This window comes from Psammomys obesus, unplaced genomic scaffold (assembly GCF_907164565.1).
Source record: "Psammomys obesus unplaced genomic scaffold, mPsaObe1.curated_primary_1811, whole genome shotgun sequence".
In the NCBI taxonomy this organism is placed as follows: domain Eukaryota; kingdom Metazoa; phylum Chordata; class Mammalia; order Rodentia; family Muridae; genus Psammomys; species Psammomys obesus.
In genome coordinates, this window is record NW_026585504.1 from 39,901,832 (window position 1) to 39,927,864 (window position 26,033).

The 26,033-nt window shown below is 44.3% G+C and overlaps 1 protein-coding gene across 1 annotated transcript in view; it reads left to right on the top strand.

Moving 5' to 3' along the window:
- The window catches only part of Ext2 (exostosin glycosyltransferase 2), a 139,729-nt gene that overhangs the window by 77,481 nt on the left and 36,215 nt on the right, over positions 1-26,033 (top strand). The window contains exons 9-10 of the mRNA XM_055600055.1: positions 14,498-14,687; positions 24,894-25,060. Coding sequence (XP_055456030.1) covers positions 14,498-14,687; positions 24,894-25,060 — 357 coding nt within the window. The remainder of the gene's footprint in view (positions 1-14,497; positions 14,688-24,893; positions 25,061-26,033) is intronic.

Genomic DNA, 26,033 nt, shown 5'->3' on the forward strand with positions numbered 1-26,033 from the left:
CACACACACACACACACACACACACACACACACACACACACACACACGCCTGACAACTTCTGTGTTCTGAAATTTTAGGATAATATACTCTTGCATGAGTGTTTTGGCAGACACTGCTGATTCAAGCTCTTTCAAGCTGGAAACCCACGCCTTTCAGTGTAGAGGCATTTTCTTCTTATATATCTTTTGTTATTTTCTTCTGTCCTTCCTTTCTCTCTGCAGCATCTGCCACCTGGGTGGTAAATGTGTAGATTAGCCCTGCTTCTTTTCTTACTGGACCTGATCTTTCTGTTCCCCTTTCTGTGACATTTTCTTCCTTTATATTTTAACTTTTCTCTTGATTAAAAAAACAATCATTTTCTATTTCAAACTAATCTTTCATATCAGTTCTTATTTTAAGGATCCATTATTTTCCATCTCTGAAGATAGTGTTTATGGTTTTATTTACTTACATTCTTTCCTTTTTATTTCTTTTCTAACTTTTTATTTGTTCTTTTGTAGTGAAAGCTTTCTTTAAATCCCTGGCCAGTGGTGGCCTCAGCCCTTATGAGTGAGACACAGAAAGCTGATTGGAAGCCCTGGGCTTAGATTGGCTTTGCTCAGTCCCACAAGGCTGGGTATCTCCTCAGCTGGTCTTCTTTATATGCTAGAATTCCGAAGAATAGGCTTCAGTGCCAGGGAAGGATTGTACTAGTGAGGAAAGGGTAAGCAAGCAAAGAGGAAAAGAAAGCTTCCTTTCTTCTTCTATGTCCTTATATGGACTTTGAGCAGCAGGTGTGCCTCACATTAAAAGTGTGTCTCCTGCATCAAAGGTTTGGACTAGAAGTGGATTCACCCCCTTCACACCAAACAGAAAATCTCTCACAGGTGTGCCCTCCACTTCTGGATTGTCATTCATTCCAGATATAGTCAAGCTGACAACCAAGAATAGCCATCACACCTTACCTCCTAGTCTTGGGGACTGTGAGTCTTTGCCCCATAGAACACACTTCCCTCTGCAAAGCTTGGGGATGCAGTTGGCCTATCTGTGCCTTAGGCTTAAGGGATCTTTGACCAAGTGTTCTTATTGAATGCTTCTCTTGCTCCAATGTCTGAGTCTTCTTGTCATTACTCTTGGGATTGATTGACTGACTGACTGACTGACTGATTGATATTGCTTTGCTATGTCATTCAGTATTAGTCCAACTTTTCTTTGCTCATTGTTTTTGTGTTTTGAGACTCACTGTTACCTAGGCCTTGTGTGTTCTCGATAAATGCTATGCCCCTGAGCTATATCCCCAGCACTGTTTTTTATTTTGATAAAGTTCAGAATCAAAGTTTTTAAAAAGTAGTGGTTTTTATATACTTCTTATCCAGATTCATCCATTGTTAATATTTTATAACTGTTGTATTTTTCTATTTGTATGTGTACAGGTATATTCCTGAGCCTTCTACAGTGGTTCTCAACCTTTCTAATGCTGTGACGTTGACAGCGCCTCATGTTGTGGTCACCCACAACCATATAGTTATTTTCATTGCTACTTCATAACTGTAATTTTGTTACTGTTATGAACTGTAATGTAAATATTGGATATGCAGGATAGCTGCAATGCGACCCCTGTGAAAGGATTGTTCAACCTCCAAAACTGTTTCAACCCATAGGTTGAGAACCTCTGTTCTAGACGGTACACGTACGATGCACCTTTACTCTTGACTATTTCTCATGTAGAATTATCTCACCATCAGAGTAATACTCTATCACTGCTCACACTTTGTTATCCTGACAGTGTCCATCAGAGCAGAAAAACTTCTAGATCCTGCATTGCGCCCACTTGTACCCCTGAGGTCTAGAGCAGTGTCTCAGCTGTTCTTTGCCTTGTGGGATAACATTTTTTAATATTTTGGAGAGAACTTGTCGCGTGTAGTAAGACACACACCCCCACCTTATTTTGCAAAGCAGTAGGGAACTTTATTCGAAAGTGGAGCTGCTGCACACAGAGTAGAGGTAAGCTGCAGGAGATCGGCAGGCACCTGATCTTGAGAGAGAAGGAGGGCTCCTAAGACATCTTTGGATTTGAAGTTGCTGACGCTTTTGCTTGGTTAGATCCAACCCACGCACTTTTGTCTGTAATATGCAAAAGTATGTATTCTTGTTGTGCCAGAGGACACCGAGCATCCGATTGTCCTGTTGTTGTGATGGTGGCTCTGGATCACAGGTTTCTTCTAGGGTTTTCTAGTGCCTCATTACCTCATTACTTTTTCTTTTCTTTTCTTTTCTTTCTTTCTTTCTTTCTTTCTTTCTTTCTTAATTTCTCTCTCTCTCTTTCTTTTTTCTTTCTTTCTCCCTTCCTTCCTTCCTTCCTTCTTTCTCTCTCTCTTTCTTTCTTTCTCTCTTTCTTTCTTTCTTTTTTTTCTTTTTTTCTTTCTCTCTTTCTCTTTCTTTCTTTCTCTCTCTTTCTTTCTCTCTTTTTCTTTCTTTCTCTCTCTCTCTTTCTCTCTCTCTTCTTTCTCTCTTTCTTTCTTTCTTTCTTTCTTTCTTTCTTTCTTTCTTTCTTTCTTTTCTTTCTTTCTTTTCTGTCATCTGAGGGAAATAGTGGCTTTCCAAACGGTTAATATCCTTTTACCTTTCAAATTTGCACCTTCTGCTTTGAATCCCATGTGGATTGCTGCCTGAGCAGCCTGAGGAGGCTGCCAGTGGGTCCCTGGTTCTGAGCCTGTGCTCTCCTCTTCAACCTTAGTGTCATGTCAGTTATTTTGGAACTTTTCCATTCATCTATGCAATGAGTGCTATTCATCTGCATTTCTCACTAATCATCTCTTCTAGAATCCTGTTTTTCACATGTGACTATTTTTCACATGTGACTATAGTTTGTTGGTTTTGTTGTTTCTCAGGTTTTCCACAGTTCAGGTCTCTGTGTTGAATATGTTTACAGCTATTCCCCCATTTTCTCCTGCTGTGACTGCGTGTTTTTTCCTATCCACTGTGATATCAACTGCAGTAGTCATTTGTAGTTCATTTTGGTAACCTTAATAAAATCTGTCTTTGCCCTTCTGTTTCTATTTTTAAGACTGGATCTCACTGTATAGTATAGGCTGTGAACTCTGAACCCATCTGACTCCCTTTAGTTTCTTTTATGTCTTGAAGAATCTGAGACATTTACTTGATAGTCTCTACTTCTCCAGTTTTCTGAATTCCTTGTGAGGTCTCATGTTGTCATTGGTCAACTGTCTTTTGCTTTGGTTGTATGTTTGCATAGAGGCTTTATAATTTTGTTGTGTGGTGTGTGTGTGTGTGTGTGTGTGTGTGTGTGTGTGTGAAAATTGTTGTAACTTGAACAAAGAGGATATTTTCCAGGGGACTGACTGTTCAGTCTATTTTATTCCATTCATTCATTTCTTCATTGTCTGTTTATTAGTTAATGAACTATTGCTTCTTTAGGTTCTCTAGAATCACTTCCCTGCATCAGCTCCTCAGCTGGAGTATCCACACCTTCACATAGACTCTGTGAAGCCCAAACCTGCATGAAGGCTACCTTCCATTAAACTTTTCAAAGGGGAACCTCTGTCACCACCCCGAGCTCAGGTCCAAAAAGAGGAATGCTGGCTTGTTCCTTGTGTCTCCTTGTAGGTGGCTTTTCCCACTCCTTTTCCTTCGTTGATCACACAGGCTTTGTGTCCAAGCCTCCCTTCCCACTCTCTCCCCCTTTGGCCCCAAAGCCAATGAAGCTGAGCCTCATTGCGCACAGCCATAGCCTCTGCCTTCTTGGGTGCCGCTGTGCACCCCAGCACCACTGTCTCTCACTCCCCTTGAGTTTCTGTTTTGTTCTTGGCCTCAGGGATTAACTTTTTTTCTGTGGCCTCAGCTACAGGTTGGAAAGGGGTTTTGTTATATTTCATCCTACATTTCTATGTGTTTTACAGCAATAGGATTTTTGAAAAGAAAGACCCCATGTGTTTCAGCTTCCAAAATTTGACAGACCTGGATCCACCACTGTGTCCTTCCATGTTCCCTTTGCTCTTGTGGGTATGCGCCTTCTTTTTTTCCCCCAGGAAGAAACAGAGGAAAACACAGTAGACAAAACATGTGCCTTAGTGAAATTCCAGAGAATTGGGAAATGGCTGTTCCTTCCACCTTCCCAGCTCTTGCCATATGCTATGCTCCTGTCAGCCATACAAAACCTCGGATTTTCTTGCTCATGACTGTGGTGGTGCTTTTAGCTTGAATGTCATGAGCTATAATTTAATCAATCCCAAGAGCGCCTATACAATCTGCCGACCTCGCTGATAGAGCCAGCACATGAGTCTACACGTGTGTTCTTTCAAACTGCTAGAATTTTTCAAGCAAGAGATAGTTAGGTGAAACTATAAATTTACTTAGCCTCACATTAGAAGTAGTGGCTTAGTAGTCTCATTACTATCTTGACCTTGTTTGTTGGAATCAAGTAATTATGGATTTTTTTTTCGTGGAGGTCTTTCTTTAAGATGTTGTCAGTATCCTCATGAAGTCTCAGGGTGATGTTGTGTGTAAGACTTTGTTCTAAAAATACTATACAAATACTATTTTTACAAATTCTGTGTGCTCTCCCTGTCAAACAATGGACTTGTTACTTTTAATATAGCAAATTGTAAACCAATAAAATCAATGGTTGTTACTTTTACCAATATCTTAAGCAGTCATATCACAGATATATTTAGAGAAATTTATTGCTTGCAGACTGTTATAACTCATGAATTATTGAAAGTATCAACATCTGGAATCTTCTCTTTGCTCATTCCAAATTCTTTTAATATGGCTTATGTTGAGCTGTTTCACTGGCTTCTGTCCATCCCACTGATGGAGGCCACAGCCAGATGAGGGTTTTTATAAATGATTGCTTTCTTTTCCAAGCAATAGGAAGATGAAATGTCAACTTTTTCCTCTACTACCTGAAAAGCAATCAGTGGCCACCCTTCCTGCTCTTCTTGACAGTAGTTTGGCACTATAAACGAAGAATGGGCATCTGGCCAGATGCAAAATTCAGGGCTATACAGAGAAAATATTGAAGTGGCTAAGCCTCAGATAATAGCAGGAATTTTCAAGAGGGAGTCAGGTGGGTTTAACCCCTGAGCCTTCAGTAAGGTAAGTGTGGCCCAGACATTTCTGAATTGTGCATTTAATCTTCCTTTACTGCTCATGATCTGTGTGACTTGAAGTAGCTGAGGGACTCTCCCTCTGCAGCAGTTTAATTAGCCGTAGATCTAGGCTTAGGGATGCTAATTGCTGCAGATTTGTTGTATCACAGTCAATTCCCAATTACTTATTGATGCCTGGACCTTCAAAGAAAAGGACATTTTGGAGTCAAATCTGAGTTTAAGAGCATTCACTAGGTTTCTTACCTCTTTGAAATTCATTCTTTATTTGTAAAGTAGGATTAGTCTAGCATGATTCATAAGTAAGATGATTATGAAAAGTTAGAGGTATAATCTACAGGAAGACTTGTGCAAATGGCACAGTGCTTTAAAAAGTTGTTACTGCTATGGCCACTGATGCAGTTGATCCTCAGCATCTGTGGGGCCCCAGGATCTCCACAGATGCTAAAACCACTGATGGTTAAGCCCCTAGTGTATAGTGGTATACTTGCACACAGTCTGTGCTCATTCTCTTATAGACAGCTAATCTCTAGATTGCTCAGAGTGCCTGATTCAGTGTAAATACTTTGAAACATCAGCTTTGCTTTATTGCTCAGGGAATAAGAACAAGAAAGAAAGTCTCTACATGTTCATTACAGATTTAGTGATTCTCTCAAGTTGTTGAATCTTTGTATGCAAGAACCACATATACAGAGGTCAGGCTGTATAGTGCTTTATCATATAGAAACATGAATTTAGAACTAGATGGGACTCTGTAGAGAAAAACTGAAATTTACAAAGGGACATTCTTAGTATCCAGGTGACAGTCTTAAATATTTCTGTCATGTGGTCTTTTAACCCTCAACAGCACATTCGGCTTGCTTAGCTCTTACAGGTGGAGGAACTGAGTGAGACATGTTTATTTCGGGGCCTTCCTCCTGGGCTGGGGGGTAGTTCAGTGGCAGAATTCCTTTCTGGCATTCACAAAGCAGTCCGTAGCACCACAGAATCATTATCACCGTTATTCACCATATACTGATGGACCACATCACCTTTTGGTGAGGAAACAGAGGTCTGAAGAAGTATAGGCCTGTCCTGTGTGGAAATTCTGTTTCTGTCATTCAGCTGTAATTGTTTTCAGCTTACACACAGGTTGGCCCTCAAATTAAATGAGGAACATGGTGGTGCATGATTAACTTGGCCATGTAAATGTAGAAAGATTTCTCCCAACTGAGTAACTAAACTACCAGATAAGCATTATGGATCAGTTTTAACCTGTTACTGAGCTGGTGTGAAAGGCTCCTGAGCCCCCAAGCAGATTGCTCTTGGTGTCCTGGATGGATAGGTACTCTGTGGAAACCATAATCTTTGGTGGTCTGAAGATTCAGCCTAATATGAAGTGGGGGGTGGGGTGGGGTGGGGAACAGGACTTGTTACCTGTGACCCATTACACAAAGACATGGAGAGCTGTGTCTGTGGTGACAGGAAGAAGTCAACTTGCCTAGATAGGCCCAGTGCTAAGAGCTGTGCTCACAAACCATCCCACCCTGTTTAGGCTGTGAGCCAAAGTCACACCATGAGGCTAGTCCAAATAAGCTTTGGGGGGGAACTGCCTAGAGCATAGCCCTGCAACTCAGACCCTGTTTTGAGGAATTTATCTTTAGTCTGGGTCTCAATCCTTTCAGTCAAACTTGAAGAGAAGTGAGTAGCTCCCTCATCAGAAACCACAAAATCATGTAGCCTGAATAAGAGCAGCAGAAACTGAGCTGTTGAGACTCCCAGTTTAGATTCAAGTATTAAATCCAAAGAAATGGTTAGAACAGAGCCCAAAGAGACTGGGGTGGAAGCTGTGAGGTGATGTGGAGAATAACTTTGTACAGATGACATACCCACTTAGAGCTGCAGGAGAGGAGAAGCAGAAGAGAAAGAGTCTTTTTTGGAAAGGAAGGTGGCTGAGAGTTTGCAGAACTGTCACATGGTGCCAGGCCCCAGACCTAGCAAAACTAAAGAAACCACAGGCAAATTATTCCAAATAAAGCTGTGGATAGGAAGCCATATTGAACCTGGTCTCCAAAGAAGACCCCATGCATCCAGAGGACAGAGAAATGTTTGAATTCACCCTCATCACTGCGGTTATCAATGTCTTCAAACATAAAAAGGGAGATATGTGGTCAGAAACATTCCTCTCCACCATGTCACGTGGAAGCATATGAAGAAATGGCTGGAGATGGGCAGTAGGAACTCCAGACTGGCAGCCCCTGTTCACCGTAGTTGACAGTTGCCTCAGTCTTCTGGCCTTTGATCTTTATCTCCCATTTGTCTGTTTCATGTGTGTGTCATTAGTGAAATTTGGCCTTTGGCATTATTCTTGTTTTTTTCAGAGAAAACAGTTATTATTTGGGAGGCAGCAGGTCGACTCCAGATTTGTCTTCAAATCTTTCCTCTGTGAACTAAGAAATCTTGCTTGGAGACATGCTTGGGCCTATCAGCAAGCTCAAGAAGAAAGCTGTGGGTAGTCAGGGCTGTAGAGGTTTAATGGTTAAGGCAGCAAGGGCCACATTACTGATTGCCCCTTTCATATCTCCCAGTAACCATTAACATAAATATCATCTCACCATTTTAGACAGGGGACACCACCCTTGTGCGAGTCAGTAACATGATAGGAACTCTTAACCCTCTCATGGCTTCCTTTGCTCTGGAGGCCTTGGCTCACATTCACCAGTAGTCTCTTTGAGCCTGGGTGAGGAAGGAAAGGGTTAACTCCTGTCAGTGTTGCCCTTTGACCACTGCAGGATAAGAGGCATGATGAAATACTTTTCAAAGTCTTCTGTGGAAACACATCATGCATAATTGGAGCAAAAAAGAATAAATCAAAGCTTTCTTCCCCCCCCCCTTTAGTCTGGTAATTCATAATTGAAACCACATTGAGGTAAGGGTTGATAACTTCAAAACAACAAGACTGCCCTTTCTATCAAGGTAGGAATAGGTAAGGCTGCTCATTACAGGGGCTCCAGGCTTCTGTGTAATAGCCAGTCCTTCTTCCTCTCTTCTCTGACATCTCACTTTTCGCTCAGGAAAGTACCTCTGTTTACATCAAATATAGGCTGACTGAAATGTCTGTCCAAGCCTCTTGTTTCTGCATGAAGTTATTCAGAGGGACATAAAGCGTCTCTGACGTGGTGAGCAATGGGGATTGGGTTTCCAGTGGTCCTTGGCTTCTTCTCTGCTAGCGTTAGGATTGGTTAGGTTGACGGAGGCCTGTAATCAGCCATGAAACGAAGCTTTCCTTGAGTCAATGGAGCAAGACCCTCTCAGAGTACACAATAACCATGTCTAGGATGCCTTAGGGCTACCATTATCTCTGATTCTAAGAACTCCTGGACAGGCCTGCAGAAGGGCAAGGACACCTTCAGCTGGTGGCCTGAATCTGAGTCTTTTGAAGAACCATTAGATTGCCCTTGACTTTAAGCTAGGTCTCCCTGGGCATCTCTTGCAAGGCATCCTAAAACCTGAGCCTGCTAGAAAGGAGCCCACAAGCCTTCCACTGAAATGATGGCAAGCACTTTCCTACGGCTGGCATTAAGACCAGACAGTTGCCATGGCTTTTATGAACTACTTTTATGTGACTGCAGTTTAACAACAAAAGGTTTCTTTATGGAACGTCCATAGCAAATATCCAGCGTAGGGTGAGGCAAGCAGAGTGGGAAATTAGGTGAGAGAAGAGTTAAGCATTTTGGCCAAAGCCAAATATTTGTTAAAATAACACCTATTTCTTCATCCATCTCCTAATATCTCTGAGTGCTCAGTGATTTGATAGGTTTGGAAATTACCTTGGTACCTACCATCCTAACTCATTGACAGCGTTACCTTTACTCCTGTCTCCACTGCTAGGTGCATCTTGCCATTAGTGTAGACCTAATCAGGCACCAGGGTTAATTGCCAGCATTATTTGCTTTTTCCTGGCAGAAGCCGGCGTCTTGAGTAAATTATGGAGGTTTAAACTTGCTTGATTTCCTGCAGAAAGTGGGGTCAAGAGGTCCCAGACTGTAGACACTCTCTGTGACCAGCCAGCAGGGGTCAGTCCTGAAAGGTATTTCAGAGGTGACTAAATGCCATTTCTTTTAAATGTCCTTCTCCATTGGGATATTTCTCTGGATTTGGTTTGTTGACCTTATTCCAGTGGCACAGAGCTTCTGCAAAGGCATGTGCCCCAATTAAAAGCTGCCGTTGCTCCACCCTGCTACTGAGCTCTGCAGCCAAATGGGATTATGTTTAAGGAGGGGGTGGTGCTTGGTGCAGAGGACCATTGCTACCTGTGAACTTTAAAGGTAGCCAAGGTAGCCATGTTCACTCCTCAGTGAAACACCACTCAGGAGAAGAGAGCTTCAGAAGCAGGCCAATCGTAGAACTCAAAAGTTCTGTTAGGTGAGACCCCTCACACTATGGGTTTAGCCTTTCTGACATCACCCTTCGGTACCCTCCCTGTGCTGAACCCTGCACAAGCTGCTCAGGTAGCTGCCCTCTCCTGCTTCTCTCTTCTGCATCTTGCCTTTTCAGGATTGGGGGTGTTGTTGGATTTCTGCTTGCTACTGTGAAATCCTGTTTGATACTCTATTGTACTGCCTGCTGTTTTGCATTTTAATTTACCATTTTATCCCACTGGCTTCCCCACCCAATTTACCTCACTGAAGTGAGAGTGGAGAGTGTGTTCATCTTTGAATCTTGAACACTGGTCTAGGCTTGAGGATATGATTATGAAATGTAGACAGAATGAATGTATTTCTGAAGCAAAACTGGTAGGAATGGTTTCTGAATTGCCAGTGCTTTGTGGTGGACAAAAACACACAGTGGGAGGAGCAGGGTGTGTTTTGTGTTTGCTTTAAACTAATAGCCATATATTCTATCCTAAGTGTTTGTATACACAATCTCATTTAAACATCTTTCCACGGGGAAATAGGTATTGTCACCGTCCCATTCTTAGAGATAAGGAAACGGCTGCTGACAGAAATATGTTTTCATGTCATAAAGCTAATCAATGGCAAGGCCCCTACCTCAGTTAAGCGTTGCAATAAAATTCCATACTTCTGAACATGGTGAGATTCTTGGGAAGCACTTTGAAGATGGATTAATAAAGTTGGAAACTATTTTTAAAACTCATGCTTCCTGTCTCTACATAGGAGACAATGGAGTGGAGTTTGGGTCATCATATATAAGTCTTCTGTTCTCCAGCTTTCAAATAGCAGCAGGCCCTGCCCAGGCACTGGATGCTATGTCTCCTGCCTTCACAGAGCCTTCAGTGTAGTTAGAACAGAGGCTCAGAAGGGAAAGAACAAATCATGGAAATAAAAATAGTGTATCTGGACGAGTAGCAGATGTAGAATTCAGGTAAGCCAGGACTTGGGGGAATGCTGGTGAGGCTGGAGAGGAGGCAGGATTTCACATAGAACCAGTGTGCTGAAAGCCCCGAGATTGCTTAGACAGCCCCACTTTTAAGACATGTGAAAAACAGCTACACAAGATCAATCATTGCTCTACTTCCTGGTATCTATGGATGCCCAGGACTGTATATTCCCCTCTTTTGTGCAAAGTAGCACCACCTAGAAAGGTAGCAGCAGTGTCATAGGGATTTAAGAGAAAACCCAAGGCACAGGAGACATGAAGTACTTTGCCCAAGTTGCACAGCTATTAAGAAGGTGAAACTCAGATTGTGGCCTCATGATTCCCAAACTTGCTCCAAAAGCGCTGACTCACCCTGGGCGTCCTTGCTGGGGCCCTGGCAGCAAGTCCACAGTAGAGCGGTGTCTGACTCTGGTGGGTCTGTAGCTCACATGTGCCTCCTGTGCTCATCGCAGTCTCTGGGATTCCAGGAAAGGGCTGGCAAGATTCCCGCCCCCTAAGCTCCTTTCCATCTGCCCCATGTGCTGCCCTCCCCAGTGTTCCAGCTCTGTTTGGGATACAGGCCAGCAGTGTGGGAAATGACAGTTCTTCCCAGCAAACCGCCTCTTTCCTTCTTCCCTTCCCTGACCACCCACTTCCTAGAGGTTCCCAGGGGGGAGATCTGTCATCTCACCAGGGACAGCTCCTTCTCCTGGCAGCACCCTGAAATCAGAGGCGGGTGTCCTCAGGGTACCTCTGGTTAAATTCCAAGGTGCCTGACCTCTGAAGCCGGCTTTGCATGTTTCTGAACCTTTCTCTGCCCATGCTGCATAGCCATCCAAGTACATTGCCATTCTCCCCCCTCCTCCCACAGCACAGACCTTGTTTTGTTGTTTTAATCGTTTTTCCTTCTTTGTCTGTGGGATATTTACCTTTGCAAATTTATGTGCCCACTTTGCCTCAGGGTTGTATGTGTGGTGTGCTTTTGTATATACTTTCTGCAGTTACAGTTCTTGAGGGTAGAGTCTTGCTTATTGGCCCAGAATTGATCATAAAGATCAAGACTCGCCAGGACTTTTGTTTTAGTGAAGAGGTAGATATAGCAAATGCTGGAATTCCCTTCAGCTCTACTCTCTGAAGTCCCACCCAGCTGAGTGTGTTTATAGAACATAGGAGGGGCTGGTGTTCCAGAGTAGAACTGCCTGAGCTGTTTGGATTCCATCACTCTAGGGTTAGATCTCCTTGTACACAATTTGTGGTCTCTAGCCCTAAACTTCCATCACCTGTGATGAAAATAGCCTTGTGTTGGGGGTTAAGTTTCAAAGGAGCTAATGCATATGAAACTCCGGGCATGGCACTTAGGGCTGTTCACCCAGTCTTGCCTAGTTCCACACATTAGGTCGTCTTATATGTTTCTTCATTTCAAATAGTGTTTTTCCAAGTGGACTGTAAGGCATATAATTTCTGGGCATGTAGGTCTGGATGGCGATGGCAGAGAGCACCTGAACAGTCCTGGAGGAGTATTTGTGACTTAAGAATAAATAAGGTCATTTGCAGACTTTTTGGCTCCATACAAGTCAGGACAAAATGAATGAGTTTTGAAGCAGAAAACACAAAGGGTTCCTAGGAAGAAAGCAAGATTCTAGGGTATTGACACTAAAATCCAGCCACTGTCCTCAGACTACAGCTCAGGATCAGGGTGATGTCATGGCTATCTCAGCTGTGACTTCTAATGATGGCCACCTCTGGCCACATAGGCTTTAATATCCTGGTCACATTAGGGCTGCAGGAATCTCACTTAGACTCCCTGAGTTCCCATCCCATGTGTACTCCATGTGTTTGTGTACATTTCCTAGCCTATGCTTTCACATCTGGCAGACAGCTGTTATCACATGTGTGGTGATGGGTGTCCATCAGTGGCATAGATGAGATTGATAGGGTACCACGGGAATCCAGAGACTAAAGGGCTATAAGGGAAGTGCGAGGCAGCCAGGATGACAGATGGGACTTTTCACATTCTGCTCCTCATGGAAACTGCTGTTCTGGGCTGTTGACTTGCTAACGTACGATTGTGGGTCTAGTTAATGACACTGATTGTATACTTACAAGACAGTTAGATTCGAAATGGTACATATACTTTATCACATTTTGTAAAAAATAATGTAGCATATCAGAACCATTGAATTCTGTGTATGTATAGTGGATACGTGTGCATGCAAGATTGGGAGGGAGGACCGGGTTTCACTTGCCTATTTTCATATACAGAAGCCAGTGGAGGACATTAACTGTAGGTCTTCAGATCTACTCTGTCTTATTGCATGGAGACAGGGTGTCTTACTGAGCCTGGGCTCTACTTTTGAACTATCCTGGGTAGCTAGGAAGCCCTAGGAATCCTTCAGTCTCAATTTCCCACAGCACTGGGATTATAGGTGCCTGTGGCTATACCCAGCTTTTTTTACTTAGGTTCTAGTGATGTCTTTGTCTTGCTCAACAAACACTTTTATGTACTGAGCCATTTTCCCAGGCCCTGCTGTATTCTTGAAATAGGTGGGTTGCAGAAACATGAATTCTATTCCAAGGAAGCTCTTAAAACGTGTAAGGTCATTTGAATAATAGTTTCCTATCTGTCATTAGCATAGAATTTTCACTTACGTTGTTATATTTAAATTATTTAACATTCTAACAGTAGGTAAAAGATTTAATTTTTAATTGCTTTTTTTCTCTTACTTTCAGAACTTTATTTTGACCAAATTTCTAACTTACAGAGCGATTTGGAGACTCGATCAGCAAAATTCATGTTCACAATCCAGATTCACCTTTGCTGAGAGTAACCCTGGTTCCACCTGTGCAAATGATGGCTTGTTTCATTGTTTTATCTTTCTGTTTTGTTTATTTCTCTATTTTAAATGCTCCTGTGTTTGCTCTTTCTTGGTCCCTTGCAGTCTGAAGCTTTTGCTGTCCCATCATGTACTGCAACCATGCTTCATTTCTTTGATAGATTCATTTGTTCATGTTCTGTGGGTTTGTTCTTCCCACTCCCTACCCCCAGGGCTGCCTTTTGTTGTTGTTTTGTTTCTTCTTTTCTGTCCTATTTCCCTCTCTCTCTCTCTTTTTTCTTCACCATCTTGGAACATTTTACTGTCTTATAGTTTGCAAACCTCACTCTTAAAACACACACACACACTTAAGGTTTTTAACATTCAAGAGTTATTTCCAATCTTTGATAGATATTTAAAATATCAACTCTGGCAATATTGTTAGTTGTTTTAACTTGGTTCTGTGTGTCCATTGTCTGTGTGCTTTGAACTTCGTCTGTTCCTTTGGTTTGTGCCACTTCTGCTAAAGATACTCTTGAACTGTCTGTGATTCTAGAATCTGTTCGTGATTAAGAGGGAGACACTAAAAACTGATCAGAAGGTCTTTGTGGACCTCAGTACTGCCTGTGGGCTTCCTTGGGAGCTGGAGGTGCCAAGACAGCCACATGGCTGGGAGTGGAGTAGTGAGTTTGGCTCCTGTGCCTGTGTTCCTGTCTGGAGCTCCCATTTCCACAGAGAATCAAATTGGCCAAGTGGAAGACAGGAAGGGTTTGTGAACTGGGGTCTAACTTCCTGATGTAGCTTTTTAACCAGCCCTGTAGCGGCAGACTCTCCCCCACCCCATACACAGAGTTTGATTCCTGAGCCCTAGGATTCCCTTCACAGGCTTCTCTTAGCAGGTGTGGGTAGGCACCCCCACCCCTGCCCTCTCCAGACCTCTCAGCTTTTCTTCCATCTCCCTGCCATTATGAAGTCGCATCCTTTTATAGTCATCAGCTGTCACCTAAGTGGCTTGAGGATGAGATGGAGGTAGATTTGTGTTTTAAGTCGGCCATGAGGGACCGTCTTCTCAGCTCAGGTGTTCTGGGCCCTTTCCACTGATGTCAGATGGTGAGGAGTGGACACTTGGAACAGTGGCTCGGCTCTCGCTGATGTTGCGCGAAGCCGCCAACCTGCTGCAGCTCCTTCCCTGACCATACCCTCCTGTCCTCTTGCAGAAGTGGGCTAGTGTCAGCAACCCTCTCTTCCTCCCGCTGATCCCACCACAGTCACAAGGCTTCACCGCCATCGTCCTCACCTACGACCGTGTGGAGAGCCTCTTCCGTGTCATCACCGAGGTGTCCAAGGTGCCCAGTCTGTCCAAGCTCCTGGTGGTCTGGAATAATCAGAATAAAAATCCCCCGGAAGGTAAGAAGAATGAGGAGGGGCAGTTCTCGGAGGAGGCCCATTTGGGGCTTTCCTACACCCGTAGTTGCATTGACTTGGGGTAGACACATGCTTCCATCCTCTGCCAACCATACTGCCAGGCTAAGGCAGTGTGACCCTGCTGTTCAGAGACGTCTCACCAGTAATATTCTAGGGTGGCCTAGTGAACTCTGCACCCTGGCATACTCGGAGCCACAAGTGTTTGAGAGCTTAAGAGTCAAGGGGATCAAAGGCTATCTGCCTTGGGAAAACAGGTCTCAGCTTCCTTCTGCCATCCCAGCAGATTTGTTTACATGAAAACTCAGTTTAAAGGGCATTAGTTTTCTGTTCCCTTATCTCCCTTCTGATATTGAGCCCTCCTTCAAGAAAACAAAACAAAACAATACAGACAGTCCCTGTTCTGATTAGGAAGTCAGCTCTCTAGCTCCTGTAGCCTTGCAACCTAAAATGGATTCGTACAGGAGTTGGCTGGTTGCGCCACCACTTTGTCCCTGCCTCGGCCTGCCCTGTCATCTGCTGCAGCAGCTAGGGTTGAGGCCCGTTTGATGAATTGGATTTGTTTTTAATTCGGGACACACAAGAGTTCGTCCCACCTGCATTTAGCTTCTCATTCAGCCTGTCTATTACTGACCCTAATCCCAGGACTTCAAAGCTCTTTCCATTTAGAGCCTATTAAAGCCAGGAAGTTTCTGATGGATTAGAGCAAGGAATGGGTTTGAAGTTTGTAATGTGCACCGCTGTCACCGATAAGGTCTAGTTTATTGCCTGACAGTAGTATCTGTGCTTTTGATGGCTGGTCTCCTTTAACTGGTTACACTGAAGTCAGGACGGCCAACCCTGTAAGCCACCAGTGGTAGATCTAGAGCCCAGGATGGGAAACAGCCTTATTCCTCTCTCTGGGAGGCAATCAGAATTTGCTGGAGAAATTCTCTAGTGTCTCCTGACACATGTTTACTCTCTGTAAGAGTTCGCATGCTCTCCTTTTATATTAGAGGAGCCACAATTTATTCATTGTGTGTGTTAAGATGAATTATGTTTATGCCGGTACATGTGTGCCACAGCACAGATGTAGAGGTCTGAGGAAAACTTGTGTGTGTGTGTGTGTTCACATGTCTGTGTGTGTGGCGGTCATATCATGGCATGTGTGTGGCGGTCAGAGCACAACTGGAAAGACTGTGTCCTTCTGCCTATGAGTCTGGAAGATCAAGCTCGAATGATTAGGCTAGGTGGCAAGCACCTTCCCTGACTGACCATCCCACCAGCTCACATACCATTTTTTACATGAGTGCCTAGGTTCAAACTCAAGTGGGTATGTTGTTCAAAGGGGCCTTTACTTGCTGAGCCATCTCCCAGGCCCAGTAAATAGCTCTTTTAAATAAAAAAGCCCCATTATGTTATACCCCTCAAGCATAGCTGCATTTTTTTATTAGCAAGATATTTGTGCCAGGTTTTTCTTGTTATTTTAATATTAATATTTTTAAATTAATTAATATTTTAATTGTGACCAGTTTTCAGAATTTCTCTTTGATTGGCTGATTCTTAATAAGAAATGAAAGCTGGGTATGGTGGAGCACACCTAAAAATCCCACCCTCAGTGATGGTGAAGAAGATGGTGACAATAGTGATGCTGGTGGTGGTGACGATGATTATAATGATGATGATAGAGAAGGAAGGGAGTAAAGGAGAAGGAGATGGTGGCATAATCTAAGATGGAAGGAAACCATAAAAGAAATTTTAAAAGATTTATGGAGGGCAGGGATTAGAGAGAGCATCTCTTGGACCCCTGGCTTTGTCAGTTATAGCTGCCTTTTCCCAAAGATGTGAACGGGAGGTCCAAGTCCTGCATCGCTAACTTCCCCTTCACATACAGAGGATATACCTGCTTTAAGAAGGAAGAGACCCTTTCATTCTGTGCTCGTGCACATGAATTCACTTCTGTGTCTAAGGCATCTCAGAGGGGCCCATCCAGCCCCATTCTCAATCCCACCCACAAGGCCAAGTACAGGCTCTCCTGCTGGGTGATACAGATGCCGGTCACTGGATCTTTCCAGTGGCCAAAAATGTATTGACCTATCACTGCATGTCCCATAAGCACACACGGGTGTCATCGTCGGTCAAAAACAAAATAGAACATAAAGCCTGCCAAAGAGGCCTCTCCTGGTAGCCGCTTTGATGAGCTGTGGGTCTGAGTCACTCTCTGGGGACAGGTATGAAAGGAGAGGCTGTGTGTTCCCAGGCTCTGCCCGGGGAGATGAAAGGCAGAGCAAAGCCCTGATTTGGAGTGGAGCAGCACTGTTAATTTTGGTAGACCTTACTAAAATATAGTGGTTAATATAACCATGAATGTAGTTCAGTTGTTTTAATACTCTGGCTCTAAGGAGGAAAGAGTTTGATGAGGCCTAGGTTGTGGCGTGTGTTAGCTGGGCTGGCTGGTTTTTTGTGGGTAGCTTAAGTCAGGGCTCCAGCGTTGACTATGTGGTTGTTTGGGGAGAACATGGTGGCATCTAATCTACTCTGGGGTGTTTGTTCAGTTGCTAAGTGGGCTGTCAGCTGTGGCCTTTATGTCAGTGCAGGCATCAGACTTTTCATCCATATGTTAAAAAACGAAGAAGAAGCAGACAAGCAGAATGCTTTGAATATTAGAGGTGAAAGTGAGGTTTTTCACTTTCTCTACATTTGCTAAGATAAATATTGTGGTTAGCATGTCTGCTGCTGGGTGGATTAGTAAAGGCAGCAATCTACTCCTTCCCAGTTTTTTTTTTTTTCCAACCCAACCAAATACTTTCAACTTTGGGTTACAGTTAAGTCTAAATTGCTGGGTTTAAAGTTTAAGTAAATATGTAGGCTAGGCAATAGAAATTTCTAGTGAGATTTTGTCACATCGGTTTTGAAGTGTATCAAAAGAAAATGCCACTATCATCCTCCTCCCCAGCTCTTGGGCTCTAAACTTGATGGATGTAGAGGGTGTTTACCTGGTCATGCACACTTTGACCAGGTAAAGCCAACTTGTCGGGGCCTTGTTTGTTTGATAAGCTTCTTTGGGAAAAAAAGATTTTGTATAGTATGTTTTGATCATATTTTTCTCTTTCCCAGTTCTTCCCATATCCTCACCACCTCCCTACCCATCCAAATTTATGTTTTCTTTCGCCCTCTAAAACAAAAAAACAAAACAAAAAAAAAATAACAGTAACATACAAACTCTCAAAAGCAGAAGTCAAAAATTAAAAAAAAAAGCAAAAGTCAGTTAAGACAAAAAATGCCCAAGCAAAATAAAATGAGACAAAATATCTACAAAAATACCATTAAGTTCATTTTGTCTTGGGCAGCTACTCCTGGGCATGGGGCCTGCCCTGAGTATGGTTGATAGACTGAGTGGGACTCCATTGGAGAAAATCAGTTTTTCCTTTGCCAGTGGTTATCTATTACAGATAGTTTCTTGCTTAGGAATGGGAGCCCATGTCTCAGAACTGGAATCCTATCCGGTTTAAACCTATGCAGGCCCTGTGCATGCTGCCACAGTCTCTGAGTGCATATTGCGTCAGTCTTGTGTCAGAAAGGACTTTCCTTGGAGCCATGCATCACCTCTGGTCCCTGCTCAGAAAGACAGAAAAGAAGCTTATCCGAGGTAGGTACAAACAGCAGTAGAATCCCAAGTTCACACACAACCCCAAGGGTTGGACAAAATGATTGCTTGTGAGGATCTGCCCACAGGAGCTTTTGTGAGTCATCAGTGTAGTCAGTCTACTGAAGAACAGACCCACCTGCTGATAGAAGCAAATTCCGAATTCCAACAAATATATCTTTACCATGTGCACATTTCTGTGCCCATTATTGCCATTTCAATCCAAATCACCATCACGAAGACCTGGGCATGGAATGAGTACATTGGAAGAAATGTCTAAGTCTGAACCAGTACAGGGAAGATTTCACAAGGGAAGGTTCTCGAAATATAAGTAGGAGTTTTCTAGGAGCAGGAAGAGTATTGCAAAGGCTCAGAGTCATGAAAGGTGTCCTGTCCACGTATACCACGCACAGATAGGATAGAAAAGATCACAGAGATACAGAGTATCTGGTTCCCGTAGAAGCCATTGAGAAACCTCACCTCAAACTTCTGCGGCAGCTTTTCATTGCCCTCACTTCCTTCGAGTGGCACAGGCACACTTTCAGTCTTTCTGTCTCCTCTTCCACTTAGATCCCTGAGCCTTCAGGGAAGGGCTTTGATGAAGACATCCCACTGGGGATTGCATGCTCCAAAGTCTCTCACTCTCTGCACATTGTCCAGCTGTCAGTCTCTGTATTAGTTACCATCTGCTGCAAGAAGAAGCTTCTCTGATGAGGGTTGAATGAGGCACTGATGTATCAGTGAAGCGTCATGTCATTTGGAGCCATTTTATCGCTGTGTTCCTTTAGCAGAGCAATAGTGTGTGGTTCCCCCCAGGCCTATGACTTATCTATTCTAAGGTTCTTAGCCACCTAAGCCGTTTCTGGTATGGACTCCACCCCATGGAGTGGACTTTAAACCCAATTAAAAAGTGGGTGGTTACTCCTATAACGTTTGTGCCACTGCTGGGCCAGTATACCTTGGAGGCAGGTTGCAGGCAGGTTACTCTTTTGGGTTGCAGGGTTTGTGCTGGGTGATGTTGATGATCACCTTTCTCCTAGTGTGCAGAGCACCTTCCAGTACCATGGACACCAGTCAGTAAGGGTAAAGCTTCTAGATAGACGCCAGGTTGAAAACATCCGAGATAACTAACCAAGCAAGTGGAAAACACGTAAAATAAAAACTTTAAGGCATTGAAGAAAGAATTTGAAGAAAACACCAGAAGATAGAAAGATCTCCCACACTCATAGAGTAATATTGTGAAAATGGCCATCCTGTTTGTCTTAGTTACTATTGCTATGAAGAGACACCATGACCGAGGCAACTTCTTAAATGAACCATTTGGGGCTCATGGTTTCAGAGGGTAGTAGAATCCATGATCATAATGGCAGGGAGCATGGCAGCAGGCAAGCGGGCCGAGAGCTTACATGTTGAGACAACTCTGTGGCAGAAAGGAGGCAACCAGAATGGTGTGGGCTTTTGAAACCTCACAGCCCAGCCTGAGTGACACAAGGCTACACTTCCTAATCCTTCCCAAACAGTTCTACCAACTGGGGACCAAGAGTTCAGACATTGAAAGCTGTGGGGGCCACCACACTACCAAACTCCATCTACAGATTGAATACAGTTCCCATCAAAATTCCAACATAATTCTCAGAAACTCAGCCGTTAGTCTTAAACGGTTTCAGTTTTGAGTTAACATCAGGAGCAGCTCCTAGTTCATACTGTGACTGTTACAGTCCTTGGTGGGTCTAGCTATGGATGTCAGGACAGCTTGCTCAGAAGGGGCAGCAGGGAAGAGGGACAGTATGCTTCCTTAACTGAGCTCAGGTGTAGGACTGGGGATGGCAGGTCTTGGGGAACCACTATACAGAAGAACTCCTCTGCAGTGGCCAGTCGGGGTTAGCTTCTGCCACACCTAACCCTGCATACCTTTGCCATGTTGCAGAGGCATTCCCTGTGCTTCTACCTCTCTTGATGCTTAGTGTTGGCAAAACCTATCTGTATAATTACAGCACCCATGACACTGGGTTTTCGCTCTTCTTTGGGCTGTAGTAGAGCTCATTCTGTGGACTTCCCAGGGCACCTGGCTCCACTCATTGTTTTTCATAAATTCGGGGTTTTTTTCCCATAAGTCATGCTCTTCCAGTTACATCATATTAATAGAAAGTGATATTTCTATTCTGCCTGCTATAGTCACAAGACTAGCCACTACCTCCATGGGCATGCTGTTCTATTTAGACTTTAAAGGAATAGGAAAGAGGACTCTGTGCGGGCTCAGCCATGGACTAGACCTGGGGATTTCTTGCTCTGACACTGTCCAGCTGCTTCAGTATGGTCAGTCCCCCATCCAGCTCGTGTCCCCCACAGTTTCTCATGACAGCCTGTGAGGAATCTGCTCTCATCCTCATCTTACAAAAGTAAGAAAAATGAAGCTCAGATTGGTAATTTGGCTAAATCACAAAGCTGCATATGGCAGAGATGGCAGTGAGCTGGGTCATGTATCTGAAGCCTGTGCCCTTTGCACTGACCTTGTTGGTTTAGTCCGCTCTCTTAGTTCTCCAACCTGGGATTATGTAAAGGAGCTAGATCCAAGTCATAGACTCACAGAAAGACAGAAAAGTGAACTGTTTTTAAAGCACCGTTTTCTCTCCTGTGTGCCCTAAGGCTCTGTTCTGCCTCTTACCTGCCCTAATGTTTTTAAAACACAGCCTTTCTAGGATTAAAATCATATGCAGTTCACCTGTGTTCACGGCTCTGCTGCTGCCCTCCAGTCTGTCTGCCCCAGCAAGAGTGCCTAAGGCTAGGACTACCCTTCTCCAGAGCAAGTGAAGAGAAGGCAGAGTTCTCTTCAGGCCTGCCCTGGGATGGCAGTACCAATACACTGTTTAAGTGGAGGTGCCTTTGGTTGAAGCAGAATTGGGTACGCAGATTCCGCCTAGAACAGGGGAAAGTGACTGTGAGAGTCGAAGAACCATGACTCATCCTGGGCCTCCATCTGTACTCCATATCACCCTCCTTGGCTTTCATCACTCTCTAAAACTTCCCCATCAAAGACTTTACAGGGGCAAGTTAGCTCTTTATGGACATCATCTCCAGTGATTCTTTGGATATATATAGGTAAGGAATGTGGAAATGCCTGTGGGGTGAACAAGCTGTATACACTCCCCAAGTGAAAGTCCAGATTCCACACAGTGCCGAGGCGAGGCATGTTTCCACTTAACTGGAGCAGCTAGCCATTTTCCTGTTCAGAGGAGGAAATGGAGCTGTTTGTTGCCTTGCAGAATTAGCAGGGCCAAAGTTCCATGTTTTCAGTTTCATTAGTCTGTGAGGCATTTTCCATTCTGTGGCAGGGGTTCTTCCTATAGAGGTGGACATGGTGAGTAAAGAGCATAATCCTAGCAGTCAAGTGGCTGAGGCAGGAGTATCACAAGTGTGAGACCAGCTTTGGCTCCATGATGAGACTGGGTCTCAAAGAACAGATGGACGGGTAGGCACAGGAAGCCTGAGGTGTCACTGCCTCTGGACACTCAGGGCAGGATGTTACATTTAAAATGTATCACCTTGCCACCACTAATAAGGGCTCGGAAAAAACACTCCAACTTGTTAATAAGCTGAGGCTTTCAAGGGAAAGCATAACTAACTCTGAGTGAATGCTTGCCATCTGCCAGACTAGTTCTGCTAAATCCATTCATTCATTCATTCATTCATCCATCCTACTGTCAAAGAAAAGACTGCAGGGGTGAATGGGAGAGGCTCAATCCCTAGCTGGGTTTGAGACTGAATTTGAGGAGAGTTAGGGCTGTGGCCCACTGATTGATGAAGCATGCTGAGGTATCCCAGACTAGGGTGACATCAGCATTCAACAGGAAGCTGCCAGGCATTGATACTGAACTGACTGAAAAACTGGCCAGGGCTTCAGTGGAACCTGCCTGGAGGCACCCTTGGGTTGAGCTATAGCTGGGCATCCCCACAAGCTGAGGGAGGCTCCTCAGGACTGCCCCTCACACCTGCTGCCCACTTGTAGACTACTACAGGAGCAAGCAGTCAAAGAGGCACACCAGGACCAATGAGGCTTCCTTTCTGCCATGCTAGCTTCTGGTGCCTTCTCCTGTTGGAGCATGACATCACGCTAATGGCCAGAGAAAATGTGTCCACGGGGCCTGGCCCTGCTGTCCCAGACCAGGTAGTAACACTGGATCTGAAGCTGTGAGGCAGAAACCTAAGTGACAAATCATTTCTTTAAGCATGCTCTACAAACCCTGGGTCCATATTCCTGCCGTGTCCTCCAGACTCCAAAATGCTGGTGAGGGTTATTGTTCCTGTTGTATAGTGTAGTACCCAAATGTGGACAGGCATTTAGCACAGCCACTCTCAGGGTGTGAGTCAGGCACCCTGAGCATCCCCCGGGTCTTCAATGAGTTGAGATTGCTGTTACAGTAGTGTTGAGTCATTCTCTCCCTCCCCATCCCTCTTGTCCTGCAGCGAACCTCAGAGTTCTGCACAGCCTATATGAGGTGACGTTAGCACTCTGCCAGCTAATGTCATGTGTGTGTGTCTTGCAGTTTCCTGTTTTAATTTATAACATAGTGAGTAGTGAGTGTGTGTTTGTAAGCATTTGTGTAAATATGTACATGCTATGTGTATTCCGTGCAAATTGAACTCCTTTCAGATTTTTGATACTTTTAAGACTATAAGACAATTCTGAGGCCAAAATGTTTGAGAATCTTTTGGTCTAGTAGCTACAACATTGTCTTCTTTGTTGCAGGTGTTTATTTGGGTTTTATAAGGACCTGAGATTTAGTAGCTATGTGATAGGGATTTTATTTGTCTTAAGTAGGGAATCTGGTGCAAACAAGAGTCAGGATGGCTTTTGGACCCTCAGGGATTTATCCCAGGTTTAGAGAAACAGAATTCTCACACTTCAGTGGATTATGGTTCAAACCATATTTGATCTTTGTTATTCAACAGATTAAATACTAGCCTTATTATTTCTTACCTGATACTACTGGACAAGTCACGTCCCTGCTCAGAGTTGGGTTAGCACTGCTTTTACGGTAGTTTCCAAGACAGAAGGTCATCAGGCATATCAGATGATGCCACACCCTTGAGAGATCTAGCTTGTGCGTACTGAGCAATAAAGTCCCCTCCACACTCATCCCCATTCTCTGCTAGTTCCTGAGAAGGGACTTCCTCAGCATCTCACAGAGGGCTGGCAAGGTGGCTCAGTGGGGAACAGGTGTATACACACCAACAATCAATTTGGTTTTTGGGTCCCATATACTCAGTGTGATGCACACAAGCGCATGCATACACATACACTAAATACATAAGAAAACCAAGAGGCTTAAAAAGAAACTTACAGAAAATGCAAAACTCCCATGTATCCGTTTATAAGCCCACACATCTCCATCCACACGGTTATTGATAATGTGCCAGAACTAACATAGAATGAACTGTCTTAAAAAGACAGTGGTGCACATGGTCATTTCTTTGGGTCCATCCCCTTTGTAAACACATTTATTTTTTTTTAGTTGGCCATTTTATGCCCTGTGACACAGGCTTATTTAAAATTGGAAGCATCTTCCTTAACTACAAGGCCTCTGTTACACAGGCCCTTGCTGAGACTCCTGGGGGCACCCCACTAATGCATTATTTGTTTGTATTGCTCCATTCCTTTGTGTTCTGCTGAGTGTAGATACTCAACCCCTGGTCAGACCAGGTTTTCTCTTTGACTTGCCGTCTGGCTTGCATCTTCGTCTGTTTTGGTCACTTACAAGTGGCTGAGACTAGATCTTCCCAAGATTGTATGGCCGACTTTGGGGGAAGCAGCATGCTTAGCTTTCCTGATCTCACTTAACAAGTGTTGTGTGAAGAACCTGGGGTCTGTGGACATATGGACATAGTGACCGACAAAGCATTGACTTTGTGCTTCGCTAAATGCAGTATTTGAAATAATGAGCTCATGGCTGAGTTGCCCCAGTCATTTCATAGTAAAGTGGGGGTGGGACAAGAAGAGTCACAGGTTGTTGTTTTCATAATACTATGAAATCCCACATAATCAGACCTAGAAATCTGATACTTGCTCTATAAATTGGTCATGCTGAGAAACTGAGCCTGGTTAGTCGTAGGGGAGAGGGGGCGGTGAAGTGTTTCTTCAGGTGAGTTCCATCCATGGGTAGCCATGGTTCACAGGGGATGGCAGGCATCCTCCAGTAGGAGCTGAGTTTCCTAGCAGACCTTCAGGCCAGTTTTGAGCTGGGTGCACTAGTGCAGAAGCACTTTGCAGAGTGTCTGACGGGTGGGGGGAGTGGGGGAGTTCAGGTAAGAAAGCCAAGGTGTGGAGACTGGTGATCTGAACATTCTGTCCTTGTGTTCCCAGTTGGTAGTTGGAGCCAATTGAGAGTTGGTAGTTCCATAAAGGCTTGTGGAAGCTGGTGCATTGGTGAGAACATCCTCAGCCCTACTGGTACCTCTCCACATGAGCTGGTGGAAGCTGCGTCTTCCTGGCTGTGATAGGGCAGGATGCTTGGCTCCTCACAAAACGAGGTGAGTGGTAAAGAGCTCTTTTTTTCTTCTTCTTTCAGAATCTCTCTGGCCCAAAATCCGTGTTCCCCTGAAAGTTGTGAGGACTACAGAAAACAAGCTGAGTAATCGTTTCTTCCCTTACGATGAAATTGAGACAGAGGCTGTCCTGGCCATCGATGATGACATCATCATGCTGACCTCTGACGAGCTGCAGTTTGGTTATGAGGTGAGGCTCTTTTCAGCAATTCACTGAAAGGCTAAGCTTTTCATTCTCTAGAGGTGTGGTTGCTAATCTGTCTGTCATGGGCCAGAGAGTGGTCTGTAAAGCTTTCTTTTAAGTCCCAGGGAAGCCCAACTCCATAATGACAACTATACCCAGTGTTGGGAACTGTCCTTCTCACTCTGATACCCCTTTCTTAAGGGCATCATTGCCCACGATCAGATCCAGACCGGTAGCCTGAGAAAGAAAGTGAGACCTCAGGTTCCAGGGAACACAATGAGAACAGACTCACAATGACAACGGAGTTTGGGGGAGGCAGGCTTCATTGAGAAACAAAGGCTATTTAAACCTTTGGGGAGGGGGTAGAGGCTGTGGGGTGAGTGTAAATCATTGGGTAGAACCAAGGCAATGGTGCTGGGAATGCCTTATTGTGTGAAGAGGAATTCCAGGTCTTGCTGGACATGACCTTGGAAGGAGAGAGGAAGTTTAACCTGTAACCTGGCCGCCAGGCTACATGATCACCTCAAGGGTGGCAGAGGTGGGGCTCATAAGGTTACCTGTGGCAGGACATGGAGGCTCAGACAGGGAGGAACTGGTTCTATTTCAGCCAGTCTCAAGACAAGATTTTCGCAGTTTGGACAGGCCTCTACCCTGCTTCAGGCCAGCTACGTCAGTCACATGACGCCTCAGCCCCACAAGGAACTCCCAACCCCAGGGGATATTTTCTAAAGTCTACCTATAGCACTGAACAATATAATGGATGTTTCCAAGCATAGCATTCCTCTGCCCTCCACCACCTGGCTTCACAGCAGTAAAAACTTGAGTAAGTTTAGAAGTGGGAGCACTGGCAAGTGTTTGGAAGGCACCCTTGACACACGCTAGAGTCATTTCAGAAAAGAGAGCCTCAATTAGGAAAATGCTCCACTGGATTGGCCTGTGTGCTACCGGGTGGTTTATTTTCTTGATCAGTGCTTGGTGT